Genomic DNA, 27259 nt, shown 5'->3' on the forward strand with positions numbered 1-27259 from the left:
AACTTCTCGTTAATTTGCTACTAATCAGGTCTATAATCTGTCACCATTTTGCTGCTAAATATAACTAGCTCAGGTGATTGTTTGTGCATTCCAGTGTCCATATTGTGGTATTCTATAGTATGCTACATCTGGCCTCATTTAGCATTATTCAAACCATCATGCGTTCCTGGTCATTTCAACCCACAATCCTCTGCGTAGTGAAGATATGCCACATATGCAACAGTGTCTTGTTTGAGTAACAAGCTTTTGTGATGCTGAGAGCACACAAGCAGGGATTTCACACTGCAGAGTCTGACAAATATATATGTTAAGATGAGTGTACGTGCAACAGTACGTCCTTTGCAAAGAACGGTGCTGTTTGTACTCACACTAAAAAGGAAAAGCAAACAATTTGGATTGCAAGGTTTGAGTGTTCACTAAAAATGAGATTTCTACTGCTAATAGTTTTGCTCATGTATCTCAGCTAATAAAATAAAGGAAGAAGAGAAACAATAACCAGGAGACTCCAAACTCAGAGCTGCCTGCCTGGATGTAAATCATAGAAACTTTTGACGCCAAACTTCCACTATTTGGTCTACATTTAATAAAGAACTGCCCTTCGTCTTGACCTAAATTTTGGGGTGAATACAACGGTCTAAATGTGCATACGTGTTTCTCTGATTATAGATATTTACTGCTGTGTGAGTTTTAAGGATTTGTAAGCACACTGGGATGAGTCTCTGGCCTGGTAGGTTTTAACTTGTGGCCTTGACCTGAGGGCTCGGTATAATAAAACCCGAGGAACTAATACTGAAATACAACTTCCATCCACACAACATGCTACTGCTCCAATTTAGTTGCTGCCCCGTAGGGCCGTGTGGATGGTGTGTGCATGTATGTGAGTGAAAGAAAGTGAAACTGCGGTGTATTTCCAGCTCAACTCATCCCTATGGCGGAAAGCAAGTAGGAAAGGCTGACAGAGACAGATAGATGGCTCTGCCTCCCCTCTATTTAGCGCCGTGTCCCCAACGTGCGTGGGGCTATTTCTCATTTCATTAGTGTGTGTTTGTGTGTGCGTGTGTGTGCGTGTGTGTGTGCGTGTGTGTGTGTAGCTGAAGATCTCTACCATCCATCTCAATCAGTCCTGTGTCTTAATCTACTGTCTACCCACATTTTGGCCTCACTCGGCTTCTCTCTCAACACGGGCACAAATGAATGATAAAATTACACATCAGTTAATTTTAGAACCATCTTGGCACCATATTCGAGAAAACATTTTATCCACCAGGTAGTGATATAAACCTCTCACATGCATGTGCTGTAAAAACAGCAGCGGTAAATCCCTTTAGAGCATCATTCTCTGCTGTGCGCTGTTAACCGAGGCCTTAACTACACCGACACACCATGATAAAACATTTAAGTCACTATTGATTTCCCCTGCCTCTGCCCGATATGTGCGCGTCACTGTGTGTGTGGGTCTCAGATGGCAAAAGGCAAAGTGGAGGGGGGTATCGGAGAAGAATTGAGAGAGAGGACGGGATGAAACAAACAAGAGAAACGGGAAAAAGAAAAGAAGGGAGCAGGAGACAGAAATGCAGTTTAGCGACAGAGCAATAAAGCGAAGAGAGGAAAAAGGCAGAGACGGAGACTGGCCGGTGTGCATGTAAGTGTGTGGGGGGTGGGGTGGGGGTTGGAGGACAGAAATCTAGCTTCATCACTTCCAAATTGAGGACAGATTCAATTATTTGCAGAAACCACATGGAAATCTCTCCGCATTGTTCCAGCTGGAGCACCAAATTTGGCAGCAATCGCATTGGCGGCATTGGAGAGACCATTTATCTTGGAGGGGAAAGAGCGTCTCAGCCGTTGCATGTGTATGCGTGTACGTGTGTGCGTGTGTGTGTGTGTGTGAGCTCATTTATCTTGCAGGGGAATGAGCAGGGGAACGAGGACGCCCCGGGAGGCGACCAGATCATTACCCATCTGGGATCAGAGACAGAGATTTCACTAACGCTGCCCTGTGCAAAGCCACATGCATGCGTGTGCTCACACACACACACACGTGTACAATGTATCAATGTAACGAAAGGAGACAAATCTCATTTTCATTTGGGGACGGAGGGGCACAGAAGCTCCACAAATACGTGCATTTATAACAAACGGAGAGGAGAGAGGCAGGGAATTGTTCCAGCCAGCCAGCTGACTGCTTGTTCCAATGCAATCATTCAGCATCTTGTTGGCTTCCTTTAAATGGATACTTAGATTAAGGCATGTTCAGCTCCAGGTGGCCACTAAAACCTCAGCTAGGACATCATGTTGCAACACACACTGACATTTGTGTCATAAAAAGTTACATCTGATTGTGAGCGGAGAAATTGAGGCCATTATCTGTATTTATTTTCCCAAAGTCCTCAAACCGCATGCAGTTTTTTGCAGTACAGCTACGGTTTGGGAGGTTTCAAAATCCTTTTCTGTAATATACAGGCAAGTACAAGCACATACTCTACACAAGACACTGTGATTAATATAGTGATTTTGCCACATAACTGAAGGTCATCAGGTAAAGTCTCATTCTTTCGTTAAAAATAACTAAAGCATAAGGATCTTTTACCACTTGAATTTAGTGCATCACCCAGAGGCTCAGCATTTCACTTGCTGAACGTCTGCATAACAACAGGCACTACGATTTACTGATGTTTCCAAAAATATCTCACATGTAAGCTGTGGTAGATGCAAGCTGATTTCTATTCTACATTTTATCTACACGGGCTGTTTTCTGTGAGAGTTTAACACATTTTGCAGACACACAATCGATCATTTCCTGAATTGTGGAAAGCCAAATTTGCGATAAATAGTTGCTTCATTGTGCAGTTCAGAACTAATCTGATATGAGTGCTCTCTCTCCCTTTTGACCAATTTAAAGCGTGCATACTAACAGGAATAGGGTTTAAGGAATACGGATGGCAGAACTATGAGCACTGAACTTTTTTATGACACTGAAGAAAAAATCTGTGGACCCACTATGTCAGTACGTTACCTGATCTGCTCACGAAGGCAAGTATCAGATCAGCACATATACTTAACTGGGGGATCTGATTAGTGCGTTATTACTTTTAGAATCAATGGCGGCTTCTTAAATTGCTTTTCGTACATCTAATGCCTGTTACTCTTGCTTTTTTAACCAGAAGTATGATGGGTTTTCATCTAAAATTCTGACCAAAGCCTCAAACATGAGACAGAAATTCACTTAAAACGATGCAGATAATTCTGATAAAATGCAGTCCATGATTAACTGTATTTTAACTATACTGTCAAATCAGCCTATCTATATAGGAATGCGCTGACTGTACGTTTGCATGTGTGCAGTAGTAAATCAATGCTGCCTCTCAACACAGCCCTACTGACCGACATCTTCTTCCTCACAGACACAAACGCACACAGGCATGCACAAAATAAAACTGTCTTGATCACATCGCAGTCTGCAATTTACCAAATTCTTCCCCTAGCTAAGAAAACACATACACAGTTCCTGCCCTGCAGTGTTGTTTCTGATCAATTCTCTGCAAACTGTTCTGCTTATTCACCCGTTATCCCCTCTACTGATATTTAATATGTGGAAGACACACACACACACAGTGCTGATTAATTCATTTAAATGAAGCATTTATCACATTTAGCCTTTTAGCCTTCCCAGGGGTGAAGGAGGACAAACAACAATATGCGAGTTAGAATGACTGTAAAAGTTTTTTTAAGTCATTAGTCTGTAACTTATCAGAAACCTGGCCTTCAGTTTCGATATCCACTAACAGGACAAACACAGTTTCCTGTAATTTCCAGCAGTTTTCTCTTTAATAGGGAATAGCTGAAGAAGGAAAGGTTGGAAAAATGAGATGAGGGTGGCAAATTTTTAGGGCTATTCTTCACTGCACTTCAGGGGGACAAAGGAAATCACTGGAAGGCACCAAGCTAATGTGTGTGTGTTCATATCGGGCAGGAGGACAGCAGAACATACCAGATGAAACCAATCAAGCAAATCCCTCTTTCTTTTTGCGTGCTTCTCCACCAGCGTTTTGCTCTCACTCCTGGAATGAGCTGACCTCAATTACTCATGCAAGCGACGAAGTGTGTGAGCGTGAGTGTGTGTGTGAGTGGGAGATTGTTTACTTGTGGCAGAATGTGAATGAGGAGATGGAAATGAGGGAATTACAGAGCGCTGGCCTGTCACACTCAAAGTGTCCTGACAAATAGGGCAGTGTGTCTGTTGTGAGTGTGTCTGCGACACGGTTAGGTGAGATGGATTGGTTTTAATGTCAAATGTCAATATGAGATCATTCCGCTTCGTGTCCAGCTGGTCAATAATAATCTGTTTCCTAAATTCAACTAGTAGTCAGGCCGTTATCCAAGGAAATTGAATGGTGCATTTGATGTTCTGTCTTTGTTCTTCCCTCATTCCAAAGAGTTTTTCTTGAAAAATATCACCAGACCACACTTTTTATGTTTTAGCATGGTGTGATGAAACATTTGCATGTGTCTTGTTTATGTGTCTATATTCACAATAACAACGTTCAGGCAGCTTTGTGCTCAGACGACACAACTACATAGAAAATCAATACCTGGCAAGACCATCAGTGACACACACAAACATCCACCCAGCAAAAACACAACACAGACAAAAAATGGATCATTTATGACCTTCAACAAGTCAGCTCTCCCACAAGGAGGAAAACTCATCAGAAAGTCATGGAATCGCCATGAAAGTGTGAGACAGTGAGGTGGTAAAGACGACAACTAGAACATGAGATGTGTGAGTGGGTTTGTGCATATTTCTGTGGGACCTACTTTTCGATCTCGCTGTTTTTACAGGTACGTGGGACGCAGCAGGAGGAGGAGGAAGATGAGGGAGTGCTGGGGTCCGTCTTGCTGCTCTCTCCGTTGCTCGTTGAAGGCATCTCTGTAATCACGACGACAGATAATGCACTTAAAGCTGAATCTGGAAGTCACAGTTGAAAAAGCTTCGATTTTGTAAATTTTTCAGATGGACTCCCAAGTCACACACGGTTAGTTCAAAGACTGTCGGAACATAGAAAATCTAATGTTTTTGCGCTTTTATAGTTTCTGGCTTCGACTGATGGTGTAGTTTAAGAGGTTTTTGAAAGCCACCAGTGGTTTTGGGGGTCCAAGGGTAAATGATCAAATAATGACTGACAACTCTGTCCTGCTGAAAGAAGCCACTGCCAGCAGGGAATACTGTTTCCATGAAAAAGTGCCAACAGTGTTTGAGAAGATTGTACATGTTCAAGTGACATTTACTTACCATCACTGGCCCATTTGGAGAATTCAGGCGTTATTCTGTTAGAAGGCATCCCGCCACTGCAACACAGACACGCAAATGAAGTGAAATGATTTTAATAATGACAGCAGAATTAAGTGAGTATTCTGATAGCATGTCCAGTAGTTCAGCCTTCGTACTTGAGTACAGCGCCCCGTAGTGCTTCTCTCTCCCTGGCTTCTCCCTGGTCCTCTCCAGCACCAGAACAGGGGATGATATCGGCCTCGGTGTACTGGGCTTTGCCGTACTCCAAAGTGTCGTCTCCGTCCACGTCAAGGTCGGCATCGCTGTCGGCTGCGCTCTCCTTGATACTACACGTGGCAAAACCTGTTCCTGTGGAAAGAGAATAAACTACCTTGAGCATTACTTTGGTTTAATCAGAACGAAGAAGGACACTCAAAACTGGTGAATGCTCTTAAAGAATTGACACACAGATGCTTAAATTTACGAGCTTTATCAATCCACTACAAGTAATTTAGGTCTTTGAAATGGGTCGCCAAACTTCAGTACTGCTTTATGCCCCTTACTCTTCAAAATGTAAGTTTTTTGTAAACAAAAGTCTTACTTCAACTACTGCAGCAGCATCAGACTCTAATGGTAATCACTTTTAACTTTACAAATCCCTATGAGATTATACACTACATTTCTCAACACATGCAAAGCAAACTTGTAAATTCTTACTTAAGTGCAGTGTATTTACTGTGAGACACCATGACTTAAAAAAATAAATTCCCTCACACCTCAACTTCAACTATATACTACAATCAGATGTTATCAGTATTAGTGCATAAAACACTAGAAATGTACTTTCGTAAGAGTCAAAAGAAACTCCACTAAGACCTCCACTAACTTTCTGAGACATTTAAAACTTAAAGATGTTAAACTTAGCTGCACTAAAACTTTACTTTTCCAAATTAAAGACTTTCAGATATCCTGGAGTTAGGTGAGAAGAAGACGGAGATTTGGTCTGAGACAAGAAGGTGAAGAGAGAAACCGCATTTAGACTTGGGGTGAACTGATGGAGGCTGACACCTGACCCATCAATCTTTGAGAAAGAGAGAAAAAGAGGTAGTGTGTGTGAGTGTGTGTGTGTGTGTGTGTGAGTGGCACTTCTATAAACCCAGTGATGAACGCTCAGACAAACCCTTACCACTGCTTGACTGCTCCCTTCAGCTCCACTTAACCACAGAGCCGGCTATGTGTGTGTGTCCGTCACTTAGAGGTGTCTCTTCAATGTTTGTTTGAGACTGTCTGTCCCTCTGTCACTTAGGTCCTGTCTCTCCAACCCTTTGAAGGTGTGTGTGTGTGTGTGTGCGCGAGTCTGTCTACCTGTCACTTACACCATGTCTATCCTCCACGCAAAGGCAGGTAGGAAGGTAGCTGTGTGTGTGTTCAAGTGTGTACATCGCTCACACCACTGTTCAAACTGTGTGTGTTGTGACTGTGAAGCTGTCTGTGTGGGTCTAACCAGTGACAGGCCTGACAGCCATCTTATTTACACCTATTCCAATTTCTACAAGCTCTCAGCTGGACTAGTGTGCTGTGTGTGTGGGGGACCAGAGAGAGTTGACAGCCATCCTATTTAACCCGCCTGTCCCAGTGTGCGAGTCTCAATACTAGACTTCCTATAACAGTTGCTCTCAGTGCACTGCCGTATCTCACTGCAGTATGGTGTCTTTGTCAAAGTGCAAATCAGCTGCTGGGGCTCGTCTCCGAGACTTTTCTGGGATTTAAACATCTGCTATGGCTGCTGCTTCTCCTCCCACCCGACTCTGTAATTCACTCTTACTCTGGAAAACCATAAAAAATGAAAAAAGGAGGCGAGAGGACACGTGCGAGTGAAAGCCACCGCGGTAAAACGCGCCACCAATGCTAAGCCGTTTTACAGCAGACCCATGGTTTTTAGTGATCAAATAAAAAGGACCTTTTAATTTTTATTTGGTCTCGGTGGCAGAGGGGAACATATGGGAACAATGGCCACGAGTGTAAATCTAGCAGTCTGCTCAACTATTGAGGCTATAGTTTTCAGGGCATGGCAGAAGAACAGGGCACATGTCGCATTAACATGCGTCAAAGCAGTGACATATGATATGTAAAGACTGAGAAATCCTTGTTTTCGGTTGCCAATATGTGCACTGGATAAAACATATCCCATAATACCACCAAGAGCACGATTTCATTAGACCTTGTCTTTCACACTCTAGTTAATGCTGGGTTTCTGGTTATGACATCACCAGAAATCATTACCCAGCACACTGTACAGCTGAGTGTAATCGAGTACTACAGCTGAGTAGTAGCAATCGGTGCAGCTGTAAATCATAAGCTGTGAATGCTGCCAGGTTTGTGATCCATCAGCTCTGACTGAGTGATCAACAAGATGACAGGGAAGCAGACAGTTTCACCTCCAAAAAACGAAAGCCCTACTGTGCGTGCTTTAGTGGGATGTAGTGGTTGAGGAAGTGATCTAATCAGTCTAATCAGCTGATCAGACTATAGATCTTGTGGCCAGTTGATCACAACAAGAAGTGGACCACGGACACACGGGCATTGTTGCTACAGATGCATTTGAAAAAAACTCTCAAGTGTCATTAACATGGCCATACAGTCAACACCATGATGAGGATTTTTACTTTGAAACTGCAACGTACCGATGACAGTCTCAACAGCACAGCTTCATAACATGTATGGCTGATTTACTTCAACATTACAAGTAGGAATTGTGTAGTGTAGAGAAGGATTACAGTGTTTGAGCAGAAGTGAGCTGGTGTGCTTGAGCTGCAGAGAGGGCTGAAAAGGCAGGGACTTCATAGATCTCAGCCATTTAAGGTCAGGATAAAATGGGAAAAAAACTTCTAAAATATGTACCTGATACACAGAAATTACTTTTAGAGGTGAAATCATGAACTGCAGAGGGATGTTAAAGTTGTGGTTTTAGGGTTTACATACCTGGTCTTTCTAAGTGTGTTCTACCTCAGATATTTACTGTACAGACATAAAAACACCGTGTAGGAACCACAAGAACTATGATTTTAACAGTGGAGGTAACGATGATAGAGATGCGACAAAGGCCTCTGAATGTCGTTCCTCCCGGCCAGCATCTCAATTCCTAAGCTTTCCAAACACTCACCAAATCCAACTTAGTAAAGCTGTGAAAACTTCCACCTCAGTGGAGTCACACAAAGATTTTGAAATTGTGAATTTGTCAGTTTTTTAAAGTAGTGGTAATTAACACCTTTTCTCCCTTTATTGTCTAACATACAGTACAACATACACTAAATATAAAAAAATCAGAGTTTTCATTCATTTTCAGTTATCTACTTGTGATGGATATGATGATGCGTTTCTTCTTCTTGCACTTCAAAGCTGGATTCCAGCTGGTCTGATGTGTGGGTACACACTCTGTCCATGCCTGTGGTGTGTTCACTGTGAGTTTACATGTGGCCTGTTTGCTCTGGATGTGTGTTCGCAGTGCTTCTATCTGTCCCTCTAAGCAGTCTTGGCAGGCCAATCTAATCTGGCCAGGAAAAGGTCAGCCCCACTCTAACTGCCTTTCACTCACATTATGCATCGACGCCCCCTCCTCTTTTCTTTCCCTCTTCGCCTTTCTTTCTCTTTATTCCTCCTTTTGCTCACCTTCTTCTCCCTCCTTTTTGTACAAACACCCCCTTCTCACCCACCTATCCTCCTTGAATCATTTCCCTTGCTCTTCTTCTCTTCCACTTTATCATTTCTTTTTCTTCTTCGCTCATGTGTCACTTGTCTTCTCCCTCTCCTGTACTCAATGAGTAGTTTCCCTTCTCCTCTGATACATCACATGAATCAATACAAACACACCGACTCCTTCACAGCCTCCGAGGTTTGCCTCATTATCATAACCATCTCCTGCAAATCGTTGGCTGTTTAACATGCTAACTACACATTTGATCCTCGGAGTTACACGCTTCCTTGACAGCAACAAAAGAGACCCTCAATTTCCATACATGTCACCACAACGAGGCTACAAGTACAGATCTGAACAGGCAGCCGGGATCAAAGGACTCATCAGGCTGACTGGCAGCTCGGCTCAACCAATCGACCGACCTCTGCAACATCCTGTTACCATAGCAATTATCGGGACCCCCTGAGAAGCAGATAGGAGTTGTGTCACAGGTCATCACACTATCTTGCTGCCATTTACAGGTCAGAGAGAGAGAGAGAGGCAGAGCGACGGGGAAAGGGACACAGACACAAAGACATGAGACGGTCATCTTTGAAGTCCATTTACAAAGCAGAGATTTCTCCTCTCCTCAATCCCTCTGGGCCATCTCAGCCCGCAATAATCCCCCTCTTCTCCTCCTCGGTCTCTCAGGACGGCCCCATATCAAACCTCAGGATCTGTCTGCCTATCGCCCTGTCTGCCTTTCTGTCTGTCTGCGGCTAAACTGACAGATCAACGATTGTGTGCCAAACTTTGATTACATTTTGACTTTTCCAACTCAGTAAAGATGCAAAAAAAGTGAATGCCACACTCAAATAATAGCATGATACAGTGGGGTGTGGGAAGACAGAAAGACCAAGAACAATTTCAAAGGATGACAAGATGATATGAAATGTGTGTAAATAAGAGAGTGGAAGTCAATGCTTTGGTCTTTCTTCTACAATTCAATTCTAGAATTTCATTTAGCAGACGCTTTTGTCCAAAGCGACGTACAACACAAGCAAGAATTCAGACAAAAGGAAAAACCTGTAGTAAGTGCAAAAGTGCTTCAAGTGCGATAGGTCAAAGGTGTTGCCATCAAGTTGCAGAAGAATTGCCCCCCCCCCCCCCCCCCCCCTTTATTTGTTTTTTTTTCAACTTTGTCAGCGCTAAACAAGTGCTGGGTTTTGGACCACCTGACTTATTCTACCCCTAAGGTGGAGTCGGATTAAGTGCCTAGGTGTTCTCTGAACAATTGAGTCTTCAACTGTCTCTTAAAAGTAGAAAGGGACTCAGCAGAACGCACAGAGTTTGGTAGATTGTTCCACCATTTGGGAACAACAGAGGAGAAGAGTCTGGTTTGAGATTTCGAGCCGTGCTGGGCTGGAAGCACCAGGCGTCTCTCACATGCAGAGCGAAGTGGGCGTGAAGGAGAGTAGACCTGGATCAGGGAATCCAGGTAGGCCGTTCTTGTAAATGTTTTGTAAGCCAGGAGGAGAGTTTTGAATTTGATTCTGGCTGCAACTGGAAGCCAGTGAAGGCAGATGAACAGGGGAGTGACATGAGCTCTTTTGGGCTGGTTGAAGGCCAGACGTGCTGCTGCATTCTTGGTTTAAATGAATGACTAAATGTTTGTTTAAAGTCCTGAACTTTCCCCTGCTCTGAAATGATAGATATAAAACACCCATTCTGATGTCCTGAGACTTTCAAAGTATCTCTCCAATACTCATTTCTTTCTAAATCTAGACATCCTATCACCTTAGAAAACTACTATTAAAATAAAGAGAATTCTCAGTTTTATTTATTTTGATCTGATAATCACAGTTTTCGCTCTGCATTGTAAAACCATGTGTTGAAATGCAGGTGCTATTCATTGTCAGTTGAACAAAACCAGCAATTTAAAGCTGCTACCTTGGATTTTAAATAATTTCTAAGTAGATTTCCTACTGAAGAAGTCTAAATTTTTAATTGGCAGACTGAAAATTAAGTGCTTGATGTGAGCAAGTCATCATTAGCATGAGTTAGGGATTTTATTTGAACACTTTTTTGATACCAGGTGTCAAAAATGTCAAGCTGGACCTAAATGTTTGGTCACATTCATATTCTTATTTACTTACTGCTTGATTGGAATGCAAATTTTTTTAATCAATTTTTGACTATTTAATGTCAATGTAAAAGGCTTTTGTGGCGCTGCTTGTTCTTTTTAAGATTTTTTAATGTAATTCTTGGCTTGTTTAAGTGGATAGAGAGGAAATTTGGAAGAAAGAACAGGAGTGACATGCAGAAAAGGTCTGGTTCAAAATGAAACTTAGACTTACTGCTTGAAAACATTTGAACTCACTTCTGGGGAAAATAAAATGCTCTTGCATAAACAAGAGAAAATAAATAAAAAATATCTTAGAATAAGCTTTCTTTCTGGTATCAGTGCCAGACTCGGTTCTCAGATTGACACTGGCATCAAAAAAGGTTGCAGATATCCGGCCCTGTCAGAACCCATTAAATATGGACAAACCCCTTTTGCAATGAAACCAAATTTGTCCCTTCTATAGAAACTGGCAAGCCCTTAAGTTGAAATCTAGTTACTTTGCAGCTCAGAAAGCAGACACTGCGTCCACTAGACAGACAGAGAAAGCCGTCTGTGCTGGGTGGGTCCTTTCAACCTGGCTAAGCCGGTGCGAGACACAGGGAAGTCTTCACTCACACACAGTTGAATCATAAACTGATCTTGTTCGATTTTTTTTTTTTACTCCCTCCCTCTCCTCTCCCTTGAAAAGGGCCCGTTCCCCCCGCCTTTCTTCCTCGTGCTCTCAAAGGGAGGGAAGGATGGTGGCACTTCACACAGGAATAGGCCCTCTCTTTATCTCGCCAGCTGAGGAGACCCCCCTGCAACATCTCTATATCCATCCAGCCGGCTGCTGGCTCTCGAGAAGCCTTGCTGGATTCAGCAGCGTGTTAGAACCACTGAGGAGCTTTCAAGACAAAATCCACCTTCTGAGCCTTCTGCCGAGTGTGTGTGTGTGTGTGCGTTTCAAGTTGCTCTCCCCAGGCCACCTCAGTTATCTGTGTCACATCACAAGGTGCCTTATTAGAGCACGGCAGAAGGGTCCTGTGTCTGCTCGTTTTAACGACGTGAAAGAGAGACGGATGGATGGAGGGAGCGTCGGGGAGATGGATGGACGGGTGGGGAGGCCGCATCCCACCCCACGAGCTGCACTTTGTCGTGGTTTAGTTGAGACTTCAACATTGATCTGTCTCGTCTTCTCTCCCCGCAAGGCGAGGGAGGCAGGTGAAGCTCAGCATGTGTGTGTTTAACAACGGATCGAACAGGAAGAGGGGCACATGAAAGCAGCAGCAGAGCCAAGAGAGTTTGAAAGAGCCTCTTAGAGATGACATCAACTCTTTACCTCCATCTGTGCACATCTTGATGGCTTGCTTCCATCTGTTTTTCTCTACCTGTTTCACATATAAAACCCAAGTGAGGCCACAATAAGAGGCCATTGTGGAGCACAATGTAGTATAAATCATCAAGCTGTGTGCAAAATCAGACATTCAGTAAACAAAACTACAATTCATGCTTTGCTTTGATGCACTTTCTAGACTTTCAGTGTTGCAAAGTACACTACAAAGTGTCTTCTACTCATTTATGAATTCAAAAGCAGTGCTGCTGACTGATTTAAAGTTGCTATTCAAAGCAGCTATAATTATTATGCAGCATCTTTGCATACAATATTAAAACAATTGCAGATTGTTTCAGTCAATTTATGAAGGAAAATAAGTGCAATATTTTCAGCTGCTGAAATGTGATGATTTGTTTATTTCTTTCTTTAAACTATGTGACAAAAAGAATATGAACACCTGAAAACCACATTCAACTGCTGAACATCTAATTCCCAAATCATGGTCTGTTCTAACAGCCTTCGTCCTTCTGGGAAGACCTTACACAGAATGACGTCTGTTTGCAGGGAACTGCTCAAGTTCAGCCACAGGAACATTAGCAAGATCCATACTGATGGGCAAAAAGAACATGTTTTAATTTTCCAAATGTGGAAGTAGAGCTTCAGTGATTGGTTAATTAATGAATATGTAGGAAACTATTTTGTTGTTGTTCACACAATAATAGCTCAATGTTCTCAGGTTTCTGCTTCCCAAAAGAGCAGATTTGATCATTTTCTTTGTCATTGGTTGCACAGCTGTGGTCTGACAACCCAAACTGACTACAATACCATACAGGGACATTTTATCGAATAAGTAACTGCTCAATTAATAAAGAAAACAGTTACACAATTGTATTAAAGTTAGGTGCATCCATCTGAAACATTTACATTGGGCTCTGTAAAGTTATGACTACCATTGGGCTAGTTCAGATCTTGCATAAGCTGCTAAATACCGTACATAAATATGTAGATACGAACAATGTTTCAACGATAATCAGCCTAAATTAATATTTTAATGCATAGTTTAATATTTTACATGAGAAAACCATTACTCAGCATTGGCCTGAGAGCTTTAGTAGGAAGCAACTGGACTTCTCTTTTTGGTTCTTGACGTTTAATCTCTAATTCACGAAGCTTTTTCAGTTCTAAAGTAAAGTTCTGTTACTTTCTGCTGAAGCTGTTAAGATTACTGTGACCTGGATGAATAAAAACCTACACAGAAATTATAGGAGATAATTGCCACAATATTTATCCAGGCAACCTCTCCTTGGGAAAACAAAATGCTCAAAAGTTGAGCAGAGAATGAAATTTGTTTAAGATAATGAAGATAATAAAGAATTTGTGGAAATAAAAGGTGAGAGCGAGAAGTGAAGGGGATGGAGAGCTCAGTGGGAGCACTGTAGGTGCGTCGCGTCACATCGCTGCTGCTTTGCTCCCCAGTGAGCAGCTCTCCCATCCAGTTCTATAATTGCATTTTTGGGCACACACACATGCACACAGAGCGGTGACCAGCAGGTCAATTGCCCGGCTAAATGTGTTTTCCTTCCCCTCGCTAAGAGGGTTGTGTAGGGCCGAGCCAAGCTGAGCTGGGCTGACCCCAGGCCAACCCGCTCTGCCACCACACCGCTGGCACCATTACGGCTCCCTGGTCGCATTCAGCGCTGGTCTCACAGAACTAACAGCGCTCACTCTGGACGGGAGCGCAGTGAATGATGGATGAGCAGGGAAACAAAGGAGGAGAGAGGTAGAAAGGAGGGAGGGACGGACAGAACAAACAGTGCTGACCCACGCTGCTGTGACTGGAGGCGACCTCGGAGCCGTGACAGGCCAGTAAGTCATCCTCCAAGCAGTCGACTGGACAGATCCATCATCACACAGATCACAAAGTACTTCAGAGCAGGACAGCCTGCACTGACTGAGAGGTAGTCTGAAAATAAAAGCAGCACGGGACAGTATGAGGACAGAGTGTGTTTGTACCTCTGAAGCCTCCTTCGAGCAACGCTGTAGCTCTGATCCTCTTCTGCCCCGCCCACTCGTACTCCTCGAAGCCCCGCCCATTCTCTCCATCCATGTCCGCAGAGTCGTCATCGCCTAACGCACCTTCGCGCTGATACACAAACAGAGACACATGTTAATCACAGCAAACAGAGGTAGAATTTGTCAAAATACTCTGTTGATAAGCATCATTTCAGTCTGCGGAATCACAGATCTTCTCAACTGAGTCATTTTTTGCTTACAAATTTCAACAATTTAGAGTAAAATATTTCACTTCTTTGAGCAGAAGTGTGGTGGAATACAAACTAGAAATCCATAGAGCGCTTTACCTGTACTGTACCATGCGGAGAAGATGCTGCTTATCTGAATCACATGTTTAAAATTTGGCGACACCTCCGATTGTTTTTTTTTCCCCATTGTGGTGCTTTTTTCTTTTTTTTTTAACTCAAACACCAAAAGTTAGACTGTACAGCCACACTTGGCCATGGCACAGTTGCATTCTGCCTTTGTGCTGCTATGTTTGCTGTGTTTTTCTAAAGGAAAGAAGGAGGACTGCTTCCTCAACAGCTTTGTTTAGCTGTACTACTTGTACAGTAGCTATGATGGTGTCTATGCCACCATGAAACTGTTCAATCTGATCTGCTGTAAAAACACAGAACCAGCAGAAGAGATTCAACTGTTTCACATGATCTGGTCAAGAAAGATTTTTCTACAGGCCTTGCATTAGTCAGAATTTTTTAAAAGACACTACAGTTCCATTATTTGTAAGGAGAAATTGGAAGAAAAAAGTGAAGGTGGTTAAAACTAAATCAGTAATCACTAATCAGACAGTAAGCCCTGTCTTACTCTACATTTCAATTCAATTGCATTAATATAGCACCAATTACAATTCAGATTGTCTCATTTCAGACCATCAGATAAATCTAAGGTTGCATGTTAGGCCTCCTTATAAGGAGCTAAACACTGTGCCATGGTACCGATGAACAATTTCAAGCTAAAAATGCTTCATGAAAACACAGCTCATACAACATGGTACAGTACTGGAATGCTTACAGCGTGCTCGTGGAAAAGAGGTGTTAGTGTCACTAGCTAGAGTAATGGACAGAAATTCAGGCAGAGTGGTGATTAGTGGTGATGATTTGTCTTAGGTCTACTCTAGGAAAGAATGTTTAGCATCTACCGGACAGAAGGTGTGTCGTTCAACTGTGACAGAAAAGGACGTCACTGACTGGCGGATAAAGCAAAAATATATAAAGAAAAATATTTCTATTTGGGCTACGGCTACAGAGATGTGGATACGATGCAACCATGTCATAAGGGATAAACTGCAGGTCTGAGATTGTGACTTGAAAATAGAGAGGCAAATTGTTTGAATAAGAGTTGGTTTTTGTGTTGAAGTTATTCAGACAGTTAATCCAGTATGATGTGACTGCAGACCGCCATGTGAAGGAAGTTAAGAGGTGCTCGACAGCTAGTGGAACAACAGGTGCTACTGATCTGCACTACAGCACGGATGTGACTGCACGGCATCTACAGGGAGTAGAAAGGTGACTGGAAGAGAAGGGTTGACAGGCTGTCCGACTGGCAGTAGGCAGGGTTCAGGGCCCGGATTGTACTACCTGGATCAGGCATTGTTCCACATGTCTACTCATCTCCTCCTCGCTCCCAGCCAAGGGGGCGCTGCACAGCGGACATACCTGGCCCCCATCCTCAGGCTTCCTCCTCTTCATCTTGCCTATGCGGGCTGGACAAGCGGAGGCAGTAAGGAGAAAGAAGAGAGACAAATTTATAATGGGGCTGTGGTTTGTAGTGGTTACATCAATTAAGCTTCCACACATGTTCTTGCGCATGATAGCATCACTGATTTCAAGGCACAGGAGAGAATCGAAAAGAGACCTAAGAGCTATTTTTGTTAGATGAAACTTCCAAAAGTTAAACATATACAGTGTAGTATAATTCCCCTAAAGGTTTGCTCTCTTTTCCCAGTTCTTTACAAGCCTGCAGGGATGTGAAAGAAGGCTGATGTGGCTAAATGTGCCTCTATCTGGAGTGCTACAGGAAAGGCAGAGCTGGATGTGACAGTCTCAATCCTATTCCCCCTCTCTACATCCACACCACTCCTCACCCTGTTTCCTCCCCCTCTCCTCCTCTTCCCGCCTGTCACAGCTCCCCCCTCTACCACACACACACACACATTTAATTAGAAATTTAACAGAGCAGAACAGCCGTCATTGCACCCTGAGACTCTGTCGTTTTTCTTAACTGCAAATGGCGCACGGGGACATTAATTTTTAGCTGGCTGGGAAAGCAAAGGAGGCCAGGAGGGACTGGATGGAGGCAGAAGAGGAGGGCATGAGGAAACGCCATAACTGCAGGAGATGAGGATGGAGAGAGCAAAAACCGGGAGGGTTAAAAAAAGAAAAGGCCTCCTCCTCTTTCCACCAAATCTTCCCGTGATGCTAATTGAGAGGAGCATTGTTAAATAGAGAGGGAAAAGGGCTGCTAATTAGGTCCGGCAGGGATCTCTGGCACCCCAATCCCCCACCCGTTACACCTCACATTACAGTGACTCCTGATTTCACATGAGGCCAGAGGGAAGGTAATGGGGGCAGAAGTTTCAACAGAGTCTTCACTGACCCTTGTCAAAAGCTCAGACCAATGCACTGAGAGTTATCTGATGTGTATAAATATAACAGTCTGAACATTAATGCATTCGGCACATTGCTTTTAATCACTTTAGGATCATGTAATGTGTGTTTTTGAAAAGGAGACATACTGACTTTGATCCCTTTGGTACACACTGATTGACAAGTTTTCATTTAAAATAATGTACATATATACTTTTTACTTCACTGAGCTTACATGTCATTTGTCTACCTGGATTTGGAAATACCGCTGCAAGCTGAAAAACAGCTTAATAATCTTTGAAATGACTTTTTTTGTCTTTGAGAATTCTATAAATACATCCAGAAAAGCAGTAAGTGGTGTTTAACAGCCTTCTGGGATTTTCAGTGCACTGGTAAAACATAAAAGGCACAAAGTGGGGCTTTAAAGAGCGAAGGCGAGCCCAGTCCATCGGATTTAGATGCTTCTGGCATATAAAAAATAAACCATACTACAGTAAATTTATCGAGAGACGGATGGGGCATGAGCAAAAATAAAATAACGGACTCAGCACACTAAAAACCCCTAATGCAAAGCACAGAACGATAAGGCAAAGTTAAGCTACATCAATAAATCCCAAGTGAGTTCCCTCCCAGGCTCATGAACAACCCGGCATGCCCCCCTCACCCTCTGTCATTCTCCCCCTAGCTGTCATGCAGGTTGTCTGGGCCTCTCATCACTCTTCTACTAAGCCACAGACCTCCTCTGGTGAAGGCTCTTTGACCTTGTGAGACGAGCTTCATGGTCTAAAAACACCCATGACCCAGTGTTGCCACAACCTCCACCAACGCAATGTACTGCTGGAGGTCTGGTCTGAGGCTGAACTAAGATGACATTGCAGATACCAGCATCTACCTGCATGGATGTTGGTACAGTGTCTCCATTTGGTGACATTTAACCCAGACCAGCTACTCTGAGCCTTATCCTCAGCGTGGTGCTGCGCCTTTGCCCAGTACACCTCCAGAGTTTACTTGGTTGCTTCATTCAATGTGAATCAAGGCGAGCATGTTCCTTTATCATTGTATATTTCGATATACTTATGTATGTAACATTATGTATTTCTGTGCACTTAACATTAAGTGATTACCTGTGTATTTTTTTAAATTAGTGTCTGGTTTCTTAGAGCCTTTGTCTTATTTGTGTTTTCTACTGTGTTTTGCGTGTTTGCATGTTCTGGGAGAAACGGCATTTCAATCCTGTACATGTGGCAGAATTGACAATAAAGTTGACTTTGACTGACAAAGAGGCTAAAGCACTTTATCCCAATGTGGTTTGAATTCAAAACACGCCATTCTTCGTCCTGGTCTTTATTAAAAATAGGTGCTTAAGATTTAGCAGAAACTACTGACTGAAGTGAAACCTTTCATTTCTTTTGCAATAAAATTACTGGGTGGACATTAGTGCATTTCTAGTTCAAATTAGCATTTCAGCACTGTTTCAGGAAAATTCTCTGTCTATCCTAGCACTTCAGTGTTAAAAGAAGACAGACGGTTGTTTGCTTAGTTGTACAGCTATATGATGGGACTTAATGATCAAGGAAGACCCAATCAAGACAGGAACGTTCATGTCTGCCTTACCAGTTTACAAAAGACTCCTTGTTTCTCCCTGTCTTTTTATCAACACTGCTAATAGAGTTTCTGAAAGTTCCCCCTTGGACAATATGCTCCAAAATGTCTATTCTTAGTGACCTAAATCTGTGTTTGTGTGTGAACTAAAGGTCAAAACAAACAGAAAAAGCTATATTTAGGGGAAAAAACCCTGTATGTTGATAAGGCCTTTGACAGAAGGACTCTCTGTGGGTAAATGACATCCTCTATTAGGCTTGGGTGGTATTATGGTAATACCGTATATCGCCGGTGTTTAAAAATAGCAGCGGTATCAGTTCCAATACCATCATGAAAAAAATGCAATGTTCTTATACAGGAGATAAGTGTTATGAGAGTGTGTGGCTCCGTTATGAGGCTCCTAGGAGAGTGAGATGTCCGAGCGACCCTGAATGCAGCGCGAGCGAGGAAGACGGCAGTCAATTCGGGGAGTAAGAGAGAAGAGGCGTGTAGCTGCTGGGTTAGCGCGACTGTATGATTCAGCCGCTGTTAATTTACAATAAAGGCTGCAGTATTCTTCAATAAGGCCGGGCTCCTGTGTCTTTGCCTTCTACGACTCCTGAGGAAGTGAAGGGGGTTAACCCCAAAGTAACAACAGTAACTTCAGCCCTGGAGAACTGTCCTCCCCCTGCTCCCGACCGGGTCACGAGCTGAGTAGGAAAGGTTAACATAAGGATTAAAAATTAAATAAAAGTCATTTAATGCCTAAAATTGATTCTCTGTCCAGTAGCACTTAAACAGTTATGTTTTAGCCTACTTTTGGAGACTTTCCATAACGTGACAGCACGGAGGAGAGAGAGAGGGGGGAAGATGGCAGATCCCGCAAGGACTGACTTGGTGTCAAAAAAGAACACAACGTCTGCAGTTTGGGAGTATTTCGGGTTCCAGGCACACGAGAAAGGAGAGCCGGTAAATACTGAAGAAGCAATTTGTAAATTCTGCAATCAAAAGGTGATCGCGAGAGATGGAAACACCTCTAACCTAAGGACGCATCTCCGAATCAACCACCCACTCACTGCTGCGAGTATTCAATTTCCGAACGTGAAGGCACAAGCCAGTAATGGTAATAGTCACGGTAATACGGTATACCCCGGTAAAATGTGAAGGAAGTTTGACGGTATCAAAATTTGGATCCCGCCCAAGGCTATTCTCTATATCAACTGAGCTTCACCTGAGGGGTAATATATGCTCCACTAAATAAAAGCACACATCTTTCAGAAATGACAAATTACACAATCAGTCACCATTGTGTCACATAATAAAATTATTTTGTCTCCTGTGCCTTGAATGCAGTGGTACAGTTTGTTTTAATTTCTGTATCAACTTTTATTCAACTGTTCCAACTAACAAAACAATGGTCAAAAAGAAACCTTAGCACAGTAATAAGCTCTTCACAAGGTCATCAGAATGGCATCAAGTTATTAGAGCCTTAAATGAATGGGTGATGTCAAATCAGGAGACCAAACAATATTTATACATACCATTCAATCTCGTTTGCCTGTTTGCCCGCACTCGTAAAAATGTCTGCAAGCAGAGGAGGAAAAAACAGGAAGGAGACACACATTAGATAATGAAGAAACGCTTTCGTATGTTTACAAGCGCAAACAGAACTTCTCGGAGTGGGATTGTTGTGGATGCTGTGAGTTTGTGTGCTGAGGCTGAAGCAGGTAAACAGTGAAACCTACATCTCTCTTGTTTTCCACCTCCTCCATGACTGCCGGCTGTCTGTCTCAGCTCCTTCCGCAGCCGCTAAAACTCACTGCAGCAAAGTGCCCGAGTGTGTCTCCAGATACTGAACATCACCGCAAACCCAACGTTTCGTTCACAATTTAATACGGATGGGAAAGGATTGAAAGTGGCGCCCGTATCGGTGAATACCACTCATGCCCGACGCCATGTTGGATTGTTTTGATCATGTGACCGCGCAGGAAACGGAAGTAGGGGAACCTGTTGTTCCGGCTCTAGGTCGGTAGGGGGAGGCAGCGGGTTTCATCAGGAGGTCTCGGTGATGGATTTAAGACTGCTTACTGCACACACAGATACTGTACTAACACTTGAACTTAAATTTATTATATTGGCTGGCATAAAATACAATAATGAAACGATTATACTTTTAAATTCAATGTTTTACTGTGCAATTTATCTAATTTTTGTTTTTGTGTCTTCAATAATTCTAGTTTTTCCTCTGTGATAGAAGATAAATTGCAATTTTTTTCACCCCTAAACCCTCATTCAAAATTGTATTAAATCATGATGGGGCAAAAGAAAAAGTATTTATTTAATTATTCAAAATTTTACGTAAATAGATGGTTATTTTGGATGCTTAAGTTAGTAGATCTAGTGTTAACTACCTTATATGACATTGCAGACAATAACTAAAATCAAAAGGTGTTCCTTTTTTTCTATTTATTATTCTGTGGCACATTTTACCTTGCTGGATTGTGACTTTTGAGGACCAAATATGGAAAAATTAAGGGTTACCAGCAAAAAAAAAAAAAAAACCTAACTAAAAAAAGCAATTAGTGGTTAAATCATTAACCATACATTTAATTTTGTACATTATTATTATATTATTTGAGATATTCAGAGGTGTAGTGTGGTTTGTTTAACTACCTTGGCTTCTTTGTTTAACTTCTTTGGCTTGTTTAAGGTCACAAGTTTACACACATTAGTCATCTATATTAGTCATCTATAACTGACCACATGATCAAACGTTAGACTGACTTCATGAATAGTTCATCAGGTCATTGCAGTTCTTTCATTTACAAAAAGAACAGTTGACATCTAAAAGATTATGTCCACATCGTCTCAATGTCTTATCAGTCGATTCGGTCACTATTATATGGTGAGTCAAAAGCCTAATTAACCCAATTTAAATAGCCTGACTTTAAACCTCAACACTGAGAGAGCTTGCATTAGCAGTGAAGAATGAGGTCAACAAGCATAAACAAAGGCTTTAAATAAATTAGAAGTTTTTTATTATCATTACATTTATAGCTGCCACGAAAAACTTTTGCTGCCTATTTCATCTTTACTAGTTAACATATAGACTAGGAAAATACAAATAAATTAATTCTGAAAGACAATTGGCAGTGTCCTGCCACTTTTAAGGTGGAATGCTTTCTTGCACATTGCTTGAGCATCTTCAATACAAACTTTGACCGTTTGTTTTAATGGCTCTTTTGTGTATGTCTAATACATGTTTGTGATAACTGGATCTTCCGGTGCTTCAAAAATGTAGGAATTTTCACCAGATTATTAAAACTGCAAATATTCTGTTTCCACACTAGAAGATAAAAGTGGCACAGACTCATCCTGTTGTGCTTTGGCAGCACCACACCTATAGAAATATTCAAAATCACCGTCAAAAAAAGCAATGTAGTTAAGAATACAGTTCTTCCCTACTAAACACAGTAGACTAGAAGTATAAAGTACAGTAAATTGCAAAAGTATCTCCAGATTGTACTTGTGTATGCTCCCTCTTTCCACCTATGGAAATCAAACATTCATCTGAGTGGATCAGTAACATTTGGGGTCCCAGCTAGTTCAGGTTGCCTGGGGTAAGTTCCCTGCATCATTAAAAATAATGGTCCAAGCAATAAATGTACAGCATTGTGAAATTAATTATGTGAGGTCAGATCCGTCTGTCCTTTCCACTTCTACGTCTTGAGAATGAACGCCTCAGGTCCACTGGGATTCAAACCCAGAAGCCTTTAACTATGTGCTGACTAAAGCAACCCTACACTCACGGTTATGGATACCCTCTCTTTGACACGGCAATGGTGAACAGGCAACGGTTCAGTCCTCTCACCGCCGGCTCATCGTCCATCAGCGAGAGCCGTCAAGCAGCCGGGCCTTCACCTTCTCCCCGTTGCTTCCCTCTCCCCTCCCCTCCCTGCCCACGCTTGAGTTATAGGCCTACTTGCTGCGCATCACCGCTACTACCGAATCATTATGATACACTCACTGAATGGCTGCGGATAGGTCAGGTTTTTAGAAGAAGTGAAGAGGTAGAGTGCCCTGAGACGGACTGACAGGCAGAGAGGAGGTGGCAAAGTCTGCCATTATGCTTTATTTTCAGGGTGGTAAAAAGAGTCACCATTGACTTAATCATTTGTATAATATAAGGTGATTTCAGCAGTTTCACTTAATGAGAAAATCTACTTTATTGCTATAAGGTCTTTATGAGCTGTGTCATCCTGAACGTATGGATGTAACGTCTGCATGGACTTAATAGTTCTTATTTTATGGTGTTAGGGGGGAAACCCACTTAACCCTGAGATACATCATAGCCAGAGGAATTACCCGAACAAACTTTGATGAATTTAAGAGATAAAAGCAGTCAGGGTGACATCTGAGATTTAAGGAGATTGGCCTGTTAGTCAGCTTAACTGCTGAGAAGGCATAAAAACCCAAATCTGCCATAATGTTCTGCTCCACTGTTATATGTCATAATTACAGAAATTCACCATTTGATCAAACGCATTATGGAAGTGTCAGGATTTGCCACATCGTTAATACAGCCAAAACAGAAATGCTAAGAATGTGCTTCACATTTCTAGCAGATATTTATTTTAAAATTCAACTTAACAAAAGTAGTGTTAGAGTCCTAGAAGGGCAACAGTGAAGGCTTGTCGGATTCACTGGTTTCTCAGCAGCAAAGTGTGATAGAAACATGAGATAAAACCTCAACTACAATGTCTTTTTTTATACCTTTATAATATTAGATCTTTATTGAAAGCTTTATTGTACTTTTCATAAAGTTTGTCCTGCCTTTTTCATACCTCATCTGTATCTAGCTTCTGTAACATGTAAATTTCCCAAGGGATCGATAAAGTTTATCTTATCTTATCTTATCTTATCTTATCTAATCTTATCAAAAACTACAGTGTTGCCATTAAGCAGAGTTTGAAGAAAAATGTGGTAGAAATCCACATTAGAGTATACCAGTATTGATATTATTCTTGATATATTTAATAATTACATACTGACAGCATGCTGATAATACAGATATGATAATAGAAATAATCCATCACCAATAACGGTCAAAGGAACATATAAGAAAACACACAACAAAGTTAAAGATGAATTGGATTGATAGCATTATGGTTATTTCAAATTCACTACAGATATTGTGATAGTAACAATATCACAATTTCTTTAGGCCACAATAGCGGTGGAGTGACCATCTTATATTGTGTGATGAACTGTAGTGATACAATTCATCATTTTAATGTTCGATTCAAAGCGTTCCCTAAAAATCACAATTTTAAACATGTTTGATCAGAACTTGACTCCAGATATGGTAGCTGTTGAAGGAAATACAGTCAGATGAGTAGCAGAGTGTGCCCACATATAGTATATTTCACTCAGGGTAAGTTGGATAGCTTACTATACATGGCATCTTAGACCGTACAAGCCTCTAGCATTACCCCTTGAGTACTGGTGATGTATTATAAGTGTGCAGCTGACTGTGCTTTGACCTCATGACAACATACATCACATTTGAATTTGAATGAATACTTGGATAAAATACTAAATATTCTACATTCAGGTGTGATAGGGGACCTTAGTGGCAAACAGAAAACAAAGACATCTGTATATATGTGTGTATGTGAGTGTGTGTGGCCGTGGGTGTGACCTGGTATCTGTCGGAGTGGTGGGCGTCCTCCGATGACAGGGGCGAGACCACGGGAGATTCTCCCTCGCGTTTGATGTGCACCGACAACAGCATCGACTAGCAAAGAGACAGGAAGAGAGAAATAAAATGTGTCTTTCTATGCAGATGATGTTGTTACATTGTCACCTCTGGAGAAAAAAGATTGCAGCAGAACCTGTAATCATTTGACAGTTTCTGCATGGTGCAACGAGAATAATGCTGTGTTAATATAAAGTCAGAGCTACAAAAACTGATTCCATTTGACTTCTAGACAGATAACACTCTTGCATCTTAGCTTAAGGTGAAAATGAATTAATCTGAATGGTTTACCACAGTCATAAGCTTCCTCCCTTGGGATTTGTTTTTTCTGAAAAACACTTATAGTCTGTATTATGATAGCTGACATTCTGAAACACATAATGAGGTATTTCATAAGTAAAGGCAGGTAAAATAGAAGTGCTGAAAGAGTTATAGTTTAAGCCCTGCATGAAGTTGAAGAATTTATTGAGATGTAAATGGTGAAGGGAGTTGAACATTCAGTTCAAGTTAAAGCATCAAAAAGCAATTCAGTCAGAGCGTGGGCGATAAACTGAGATGAAAATGTCAGATGCACCGAAAGAAATTAGTGCAAGTTAGAACGAATAAACTGAAGTCAGTTAAAAGTGTTGGTTGAAGACCAAACAGTGACAGAAATTGCAGTAAAAACTAGGAGCAGGAGAAGTTGTAAAGTTGAAAATCCAATATCTGGAAAGGTTTGAAGTGATGGCGGAGATGTAAGAATTGAGTTGAAGAGAAAGACATGAGTTCTGTCACGATGTAAACTGATAGTAACAGCAGCTGAATTTTTATTTGAGGGGAAACAACTGGAATCAGGTGTAGAGAATGAGATTTACCAGTGGAAATCAGTCAAAGAGGAATAACAGAATACTGAAACGCTGCAATGCATCGAGAGGTTGTATGACCTTGTTTGAAAACAAATTCTGAACTTTAAAGTATATTCTTGCATCGGAAAGGACAAAACAATAGAAACAAGGCTAGCGTTTTTTTTTTTTACCCTTGGAGAATTTCAAGAGTGTTATTGCCACTGATGCTGAAAGTGAAACGTCATTGATGATGACTGTAACCTGCCTGACTTTGTCTATAAAATCCCTTCCACTGATTAGAGTTAATGTTTATGGGATGTTAAGAGGAGTTAGGGAAGAATGAGAGATTGGAAAGAAAGGAAGCTTTGGGGAGGAAGAGAGAGAAGGAAGGAAGATAGGAAGGAGGAAGGGTAAACAGAGAAAGGAGGAGAGTAACTGTCTGACATTACGGGACGCTGCCTGTCCATAAATCTGTCCCACAACACTTTGCACGGACAATCTCTCTCTTTCTCCGTCACAGAAACACACATATAACACAATATCCTCTTTCTAACCCACTCTGTGACAAAGACAGTCCAGGGAATTCCTCAAGTAAAGAGGGAGAGAAGAGAAAGACGTGAAACTGAGAGAACAGCAGTAGAAAAAAGAGGCAATATCACTTTTTTACAAGGCTTAGTCCTGACAGAGCTGTAGTCGTATGTGTGTGTGTGTGTTTTCATGTGTGCCTGTGCTGCAGCTTTTTTTTTTTTTACAAGGCAGCTATGAAATATTTGTATTTACAGTCGTCTCCTATTAATCAAGTGGAAAGGGGCAGAGCAGAGGCTTAAGTGCTCGACAGCAGTAATCTAATAATAATATGTGAGAAATGACCAACCTCCAGTGCTGCCACAGTAAATTGGACATTATGCATGGTGCTTTTATGTGTGTGTGTGTGTGTGTGTGTGTGTGTGTGTGTGTGTGTGTGTGTGTGTGTGTGTGTGTGTGTGTGTGTGTGTGTGTGTGTGTGTGTGTGTGAGGTCTTTTTCTCCTCTTTTTATCCAGGTTTAAAAAGGTCAGGAATCATTTACCTGAGGGCGTTCTGGGAATATGCTTAAGTTTTATCATTAGAATATGACATTTAAGGGTATTCTACAAAGAGATTATAAATGAAGATCTCCCTGAAATTTTGGTCTTTTAAACCAACCAATTAAATCAGTATGTGTGAAAAGATCAGCGCCAAAAAGGTCTGGTGAACCACTGGATCTGCACCTCATGGGACAAACATTTGAGCTCTGATTGCGACTGTAAACTCTGCAGAAAAAAAAAATCATGTTCTGTGGATTTGCATGTGAGAATTTGAAGAGTGTATTTTCAAGAAAAGGAGAAATACTTGCCTCAGTCTTCCCAAATATATGTAGGATGGTGTAGTTTCCAACTTAAATGTGTGTGTTGCTTTACAGACATTGCATATTTTCCCCCTGAACCAATTGCCTCAGCTTAGCAATTGGGCCGAACCCCCCATAAGTAGGCGCGTTGGGGTTAATCTCCGGTTTAACAGGGGCGGGTGGTGCATACCAGGCGGGGGGACGACAACAACATGCCCATGTGCTTCAGACTGGCCCTCTCCATTCTTTGTGTCCTTCTGCAGAATACTAAACAACAGCGGTGAGATGCACAGTCACGGCCAGAAGGAAGGCCGGCACTCAACCCTCAACCCCGCTCTGTCTGCATTTCTCAAGTACAAGCCCACCCACAGTGCTGCGAACGCTGCTCTAAGCCCGGGTCAGCACCCGAAGGTCTGTGGGAATGAAAACGGATCACCCGAATTACTCTAGATCTCTTGCAGGAAGTCAGTTGCACTTTTTTTCCGCATTCGGGTATCTGACTTTCACCTGGTCTTTAGTTGAAAATGAAAGCAAACATAGTTGGTGACTTTACTGGTCTTACCATAGATCTTATCCATAATATATGAATGAGGTGACAAATTAAAGGAAAATCCTGAACCCTGATAACCCCCATTTAGGAGATCTAGTGGTTCTGCTGCCATACTTTGGGTCCAATTGTCCCCTTAGAGGTA

The 27259-nt window shown here is 41.9% G+C and overlaps 1 protein-coding gene across 12 annotated transcripts in view; it reads right to left on the minus strand.

Moving 5' to 3' along the window:
* rnf220a (ring finger protein 220a) overlaps positions 1–27259 on the minus strand; it is a 188008-nt gene that overhangs the window by 15809 nt on the left and 144940 nt on the right. For 4 of the 12 annotated variants that reach the window (XM_051953604.1, XM_051953605.1, XM_022205096.2 and 1 more), the window contains 7 exons: positions 24323–24418; positions 20163–20205; positions 16033–16172; positions 14396–14525; positions 5449–5641; positions 5294–5349; positions 4819–4930 (listed from right to left, as the gene is read on the minus strand). In XM_051953604.1, coding sequence (XP_051809564.1) covers positions 4819–4930; positions 5294–5349; positions 5449–5641; positions 14396–14525; positions 16033–16172; positions 20163–20205; positions 24323–24418 — 770 coding nt within the window. Of the gene's footprint in view, positions 1–4818; positions 4931–5293; positions 5350–5448; positions 5642–14395; positions 14526–16032; positions 16173–20162; positions 20206–20366; positions 20612–24322; positions 24419–27259 lie in introns of those variants that run through there. The other 8 variants (XM_051953606.1, XM_022205099.2, XM_051953610.1 and 5 more) reach the window with 4 other exon arrangements.

This window comes from Acanthochromis polyacanthus, chromosome 9, assembly GCF_021347895.1.
Source record: "Acanthochromis polyacanthus isolate Apoly-LR-REF ecotype Palm Island chromosome 9, KAUST_Apoly_ChrSc, whole genome shotgun sequence".
NCBI lineage: Eukaryota > Metazoa > Chordata > Actinopteri > Pomacentridae > Acanthochromis > Acanthochromis polyacanthus.